This window comes from Salvia hispanica, chromosome 1 (assembly GCF_023119035.1).
Source record: "Salvia hispanica cultivar TCC Black 2014 chromosome 1, UniMelb_Shisp_WGS_1.0, whole genome shotgun sequence".
Classification (NCBI taxonomy): domain Eukaryota; kingdom Viridiplantae; phylum Streptophyta; class Magnoliopsida; order Lamiales; family Lamiaceae; genus Salvia; species Salvia hispanica.
Genome location: NC_062965.1, coordinates 29354236 through 29361392, shown reverse-complemented (window position 1 = coordinate 29361392; position 7157 = coordinate 29354236). Strand labels below are relative to the sequence as shown.

At 35.6% G+C, this 7157-nt stretch overlaps 1 protein-coding gene across 2 annotated transcripts; it reads right to left on the bottom strand.

The window, feature by feature from the left end:
• Window positions 1-1196: 1196 nt before the first annotated feature.
• LOC125202670 (histone deacetylase 5) lies at window positions 1197-6768 on the bottom strand. 2 transcript variants are annotated; one of them, XM_048101119.1, is made up of 14 exons: window positions 6420-6768; window positions 5902-6103; window positions 5291-5437; window positions 5085-5197; window positions 4228-4439; window positions 3955-4019; window positions 3621-3791; window positions 3439-3522; window positions 3213-3336; window positions 2606-2730; window positions 2131-2324; window positions 1906-2035; window positions 1704-1768; window positions 1197-1619 (listed from the first exon to the last, which is right to left on the bottom strand). In XM_048101119.1, exons 1-14 carry the CDS (start codon window positions 6608-6610, stop codon window positions 1454-1456), a joined length of 1989 nt encoding a protein of 662 aa, XP_047957076.1. In that variant the 5' UTR covers window positions 6611-6768; the 3' UTR covers window positions 1197-1453. The 2 variants fall into 2 exon arrangements, with proteins under 2 accessions (XP_047957076.1, XP_047957077.1); XM_048101120.1 differs by having other exon boundaries at window positions 2606-2727.
• Window positions 6769-7157: the final 389 nt, after the last annotated feature.

Genomic DNA, 7157 nt, shown 5'->3' with positions numbered 1-7157 from the left:
GCAAATTCCGATTATTTAATACTATGTCGCATGTGCTTTCGGTATGGGGTTTAATGAATTAGTAATTAAGTGTGTTATGAATAAAATAAATAATGTAATGTGAGACTCAGTTTAGGTCAATTAAAATTTAAAATAGTTAATTGACCTAAATATTTTAATGAGTCGCTGATTAGTAATTTAAGTTTTAGTAAGTGTATTTTTAGTAAATAAAATTAGATTTGGACATGGCACTCATGTCATTTTTTGTTTTGTTTCTCTTTCTCAATTGTTGTGTGATTGATAAGATTCTAAACGCTATTAAGATTCAATTTTACTAATATCTAAAAATCATAATTAGATCTATTTAGATAGCATAATTTTATTTCATGATTAATTTAAAACTTTCAAGACAAACTAAATTGATGGTGGGGTTTGGTCAAATCAAATCAAAACTTGTGAACAATCTTTCCTGCAATGGACCACTTTTTAAAGAGTTTGAACTTACAAATCAAGCTTTATATGCTGCCCAAACAATTATGGCATGTTTGGTTGCACCTTACCTTGGGTTTAGGTAAATGGGGTATTATTATAAATTAAAGGTTGCTTCTTTTACCACATTTTTCGCTTTTTCTTCGCCTATTAAAGTAGACAATATTCATTAGACTCGGGGATTCTACAAATAAAAGTAACAAATATTGATTTTCTATGCAATATAGACTCTTTGTGACAATATTAGATTTTCAAGATCTATAATGTGAACAGCCGCACCAAGCCGGAAAACCAATCATAAATAGAATGTAATTTGATAAACTAATTGTAAATTGATAAGTGCTAATTAAAAGTTAACTATACATTAGTTGAATTGATCATTAAGTGCAAATTGCCGGAAAAAAAAAACCTTGAAATTGGTCAAAATCTAGTCCATCCTGCAGCTTTAAAAATCGGTCGAAAAAATTAAATATGAATATGTTATCAAGTATCCCACAATAAAAAAAAATCATAATTTATTCATCGGTTTTCCCTAATTGTAATTAGTGATTAATTAATCACTAGATTTTTTTTGGAGTTTAGACTGGCGAGTGTCTGGGCTCATATAGAAAGACCCACTTCAGCATATTGGACCAATCCATTGGGCTTTTCTCCATTTACAAGCCCATCTGTTTCTATCTCCATTTCTCCAATGTAACATTACTACATTAGCATCCTTACTCGAAATATTAACAATAATATACTAAGAATAATAATATTGTAATGAATTAGTAGTATGTTTTACCATAGCAATCAGCAACAGAAAAGGTTGGCCTAACAAAGCAAAGCTTAACCTAAAATCACAACTGCCATGATCTAAAGCAATCACTACAAGCCTACTCATGGCAATTCCAATAACTTAGCCAAATCACTATAACTGCACAAGAAATGCCAAAAACCACATAAAATCTAGCCAAGAATTCAATGATATGCACAGATGAGGGGTTCACAGAGGTTTGGAAGATGCTTCCTTTATGTAGGCGGAGGCTTCCTCTTCCGATAGCTGCTCCCCTTCAACGAGCCCTGTGATCAAGGTATTAGCGTACTCCTTGCATGGTGGATTGATCGGGAACTTGCCAGATATGAAATTGTCCACGTCAGAGAGACCGCAGCTGCACTCAGGCGAACAAGGCAAGATCAGAGTGCGCTATTATGAGCTCGTGATATAATACACGGATATGGGGATGTAAACTTACGTCATTGTGAGAACGGGAATATCTCCCTCGTTTCCTAAGTAAACAACGTTATGGTACCAACCCTTCTGCATTGAGCCAAAATGTAATCACTAATAAAAAATATATCACTCCAATTTTTTCATGCGCGGACAAAAAAATAGCATAGGTTAATGATGTTTAAGACATTGGTTTTGGTGTAGCTTACAATGTGACCAAAAAGTACCTGCACAAGCTCCACCGAGATGGATTTTTCAGTTTGAATAGTCTGTAAAGCGGCTGAATCAAACAAAGGATGACTCGTTTCCGGGTTTAAACCGTTCTCCTGAAACAGCACGTCATTGAATTGCTCCAGCCTAATGCAAAGGAATAGCATCAGGGAAACAACTTCGATAGAGATAGATGATGATTGGAAGATCTTAAAATCATGTGCCAATAGGAAAAGGCATACGTAATTTTGTAGAGGCACAAGTGAGTTTTCTCCTGCGCATTACTATTGGGGTGGAGGAAAGCAACACCTCCTGGACCCCAGGTGGCTGTACGCTCTCGTGCAAAGAACAAGCGATGAGGGAAAGTTTTCCAAATGATCCCTTTGGGCTTGCTTTTGTCCATTGAACCCACACATGCCCTTATCATTCCTTCTATCTGGAACACATGGATTACAAAAACGAGCATGTGAGTACATGAAACTACTAAGCTATACTCCCTCGATCATAAAGATTATATACCGTTTGACCGGCACACGTTTTAGGAAAATAGTTCGTGGATAAAGGGTATAACAAGGGTCCCAAAATCAAGAAACGATGTGGTTTTTGGTAAATAAGGAGCGTTCGTAAGGTTGGGATATAAAGTAGAGTAATAATTTGTTTCCTACAATTTCAATTTTTTGAACACAGGTGCAGACAATGTTGAAGTCAAGTCTTTACCTGTCCACCTTCAATATAGCAGCGAAACCTCGACATTTTCATGTTTGATCCATAGGTTGCATACCATACGTCAACTTTTGAAAGCTCTGATCTCCATGAAGGTTTCATATTCGCTTCCTGATCTACTGATAGGAGTAAAGGCAGTTCAACGCAAGATAAAGAGAACAAAGGGAAAACAAAAGACAAGAACTTAAATTTAAAACTTAAAAGAAGAACAATCCTCCAGAGAGGGTCAAGAAAGTCCTTCGAAGATGCCTAATAATCCTAAAAGAGGCCTACGGTTGATACCTTCCTAAAACACTTTCTTTTCAGAGATATCTAGCTCATATAAAGATGAGATATTTATAGGACTTCTACGAACTCTATTCTAGGAATGTAAATCAACATGCAAGTAAACAAGGAAACAAATCCTCAACATTTAAAGTAATTTTCAACAATCTCCATAATAATGAAAATAATCTCAAATTTATCTCAAGAGATAATGGAGATCACTAGCTTGATCTATATCATTTACATTTAGTCAACACTTCATTCAGCCCAACTACATCATGATCTATGAAACGCCACACAACTTTTTTTATTTGTAAGAATATAATGTTCTTGTTACCTTGACTATCTAAGTCGATTTTCAGGTTAGATAAAGGTTGTATGACATCCTCAATAGTCGGGACTTTTTCTGGTACGGCGAGAACAATGTCTTCAGTCTCGTCTTCAGAATCAGAGCTCAAGATCTGGAATTTGAGAGTTTATCAGGACAGTGTACTGTCTATGCATCATGTCACCACCAAAAGAAGTAGACGATTTAGAAATACATGAGGATAATAAATTCTTACCGCAATTTGAGTTGTTTTACTTATCTTCTTTTCAGGTAATTCTCCACCAAGTACTGACCAATATGTGCTTAATTCTCGGCGTACCTAACCAGAGAGAAACCGAGTTACTGACAAATCATATCATGAAGTCACATTAAGTACGTTAATTCAACTAGTTGAAAGCTTTGGTATGTAAGTGTTACCTCTTGTATCACACGCCATGTAGAAGCAAAAGGGTAAGCCTCTGACACAACATTAGGTGCCTTGCCGTGAAGCAATACATCAACACATGCCCGGGCCGAAGTTGCTATTGAGTTCAGATTATATCCTCCTTCGAGTGCCATAACAATCTTTCCCCCAGCAAACTCCATCAACTACATCAAGCATCATATGCAATAAAGTATTTAGATAAAAATGATACTAATATCTGAATAGATGGCTAGGCACGATGAAGAGATAAGAGATACTGAGCACACCTATGTAATAACAGAAAAGAAATGAGACAGCAGAAAATTATTAACTGTTTCAAGTACTAACCTTGTCTAGCATAATTGAGTATCCATGTGGAGTAATACGACAGCCCCCCAGTGGATCCCCTATGGCTGTTCAAATTCACCACAAAAACTAATTCATAAATAAGCCTTTATTTAATAAATGGGGTAAACATGAAAATTCACAAAACTACACAACATCGATGCATAAACAAAGAATTGAAGTACAGATACTCAAAACGATGAATTATAAAAGACAAGAAGCATATTAAGATATGCATAAGGATCAGCTACTATGTTCACTAGATAATCAGCTAACCTGCATCAAACCCGGCAGAGACAATTATCATGTCAGGATTGAATTCCTTGGCAACAGGAATCAATATGTTGTCCCAGACAGCAAGGTAGTCCGCATCTCCACACCGGCCATGCTCCCAGGGAACATTAATGTTGTGACCTGCGCCTGAATCTTCCCCAGTCATGATATATGAGCCATCATGACCAGATGGATAGAATGTCCCAGAATCGTATCTAATAGAGGCAATAAAAAATCAATAAAATCCTCCATCATGGGAAGAAACAATATCACAAATAGTATTAAAAGCCAATATCACACTTATTGATTTGGAAATTGGAAGACTTTCTTTAATCAGGTTCCTGTTATAGAGAAATAAATACTATAAGAGGCAAACTCCATAACTTGGTTAGATTGGGGCAATATATAACCCAAAAAGGCAAAAAGTCCACATTCTAAGAGTATATTTTGATTATTATCATTTATAAATGACGACTTAATCAAGGTAAGAAGATATAAGAAACAAGCACTTATACAAATCTATTTTTAAGTGCAGTCAACAGAACAATACAGGTAGAACAACACCAGATTATGGCTGGGGAATCTTTACTGAATGGAATGTTTTGAAAAGCTCAACAGCGCTTGAACCATTGCAACATTATATGTTTATTGTTTTTCAAACTTCTGATTTATGTTCCCATCAAGAATATATTTTTAAACATATAAAGACTTCCAGACACAATGATATTCTAGAAACATCAATAATATACAAACCACTCCTACTTTATGAGAAAACGCCTTGCTTGTTTGTCTTACAATCGCTGCACACATTCTTCTCTAGAAAAAAAATATTAAAACTTGAGCTGAAAACTTTCATGTACCTATGCACTGAGAAGAAAAGTACTCGAGGGTCTTTGTAGAACATCTTTTGAGTACCATTTCCATGATGGACATCCCAGTCAACTATAAGGATTTTGTTGATCCCCAAATCTCTCTACAGTACGAAAATAGTCAAAGTTCAATAACAAGCATGGCAAACGTACAATGCTATGAACAAGCTTAATTAAGACTTGAAACTGATACTTACTCTTTCGTTCAATAGATAACTTGTGGCAATAGCAACATTGTTATATAGGCAAAAGCCCATTGGTTCACCTTCCTCTGCATGATGACCAGGAGGCCTCACAATAGCGAAGGCTGAATCAAGTTCCCCTTTAGCAACCTTTTCTGCAGCCTACAGTAGAAAATGAGAGAGTATTGGAATGAAAATTTTCAAAAGTTATGATAAAATTATGCTTCATAAGTATAGATTACACTGCTAATAAGTCATAACTATTAACTCATAAGTAACAACATATTTCCTTCATAGGAGAATCTCAAGGGTAATGTCAACTTGTCAAGTTTTCTTGCAAAGAAGTAAATGTGAGGCAGAGGGAGTATTATCAGCGAGAGAGACTTATGGAGATTTCCAGGGAAATCAAGCTTTTATAAAACTTCAAAACCACCTGATTATAACATCTGTCTTGTTACTTCCAGAATCATCCTGTTTAAATAACCTAGAACTGTCAATGCTGAATGTTTATTCAGAAAATACCCTTTTTCCAAAACCAACTGATTGTTACATTTTCAACATGTGTTTCACAGAAAATTACATAGAGCATTAGCGTGTGTCGGCCTCAAAAATCTCAAGGGCCATACCTCTATGACAGAGCCAGCAGCAAGAGAGGCAGCCTCAGTTGAGCCTTCACTGAAATATATGGAATTAAACCTAGCAGCAAGTCTTGACCTCTTTGACTCGGGGTTTACAGAACTAATACTCTTGATCAAACTGATATGTTTTTTCGTGTGAACCAACGCTAAATGATTATCCTCCACATCCTTGGCCTTCAAAATAATGCATCTGCAAAAGGTACAATTAATACAATTCTGATCATTTCTTCAAGTTAAAACAACCATCTTTCTAGAGACCATAATCAGAAACTCCAAGAACAACAAAACAACAAAGTTTAAGTAGCAAAAAACAATCTGACAAACTACTATGTTAGTAACGAACGAGCATCAAAGTCAAACAAGAAAATTTTGATACATAATTACATGATTAGTACGAATTCCACAACAAGTAAACACAAATTAGAAAAAGACAGCAACCAACTGAAAATAGAGACCAAGCACAAGTAAAAAAGTAGAGTATTGATTTTGGGGTAAAAAGAAGGGACCTTTTGGCGAGGCCAGAGGAATTGAGGAGGCTCCAGATGGCAAGAATCCGATCAGGGCATTCAGGGTGATCCTCTTCAGCAGGAGCGTAGTGTTTGCACATTCGCTCATCAAAAATCAAACCCACCCGCCGATCTTCACCGCCGCTGCTGCTTCTGCTCAATGAGCTCTCAATTTCACCATTTGACTCCATCTCTCCACCTCAACCTTTATTTTCTTTCTTTGTTTCTCAGTTGTGATGAGAAATATAGCTCTGCCAAGTTTGAATTTTGAGCGAGTGAGAGAGAAGAGAGAAGAGAGAAGAAGAATCCTCTTTCCCCAGAAAAAAGTGAATGATTCTTGTAACTGAAACGATTTGTAATCTTTCCCCCTATTCAATTCCAATTAAATCAACCAATCCAATCAACCAATCCAATCGTTCCCCTATTTCTTTGTTGGCGTAATTTTATTAGATTTTTATTTTATTGAATTAAAAAGCCTAAAATTTTATTCAAATCACAGTTTTAAATCAATATCGTGAAATCAACTAGTAATTTATTTTGTTACTGTAACTAAACAAATCAATTTGCAAGAAAGTTGCAAGATTCCATCTTAACCTACATTTTTTGTAATGATCATCTTAACCATTGTAAAATTAGTCTGTCTATGAATTCACTGCTAAGCCTAAGGCCATTTGCATCTCTATCTTTTATTCATTTCTTAACCATCTCATTCCTTAACTATTTATAGGCTTATTGTAC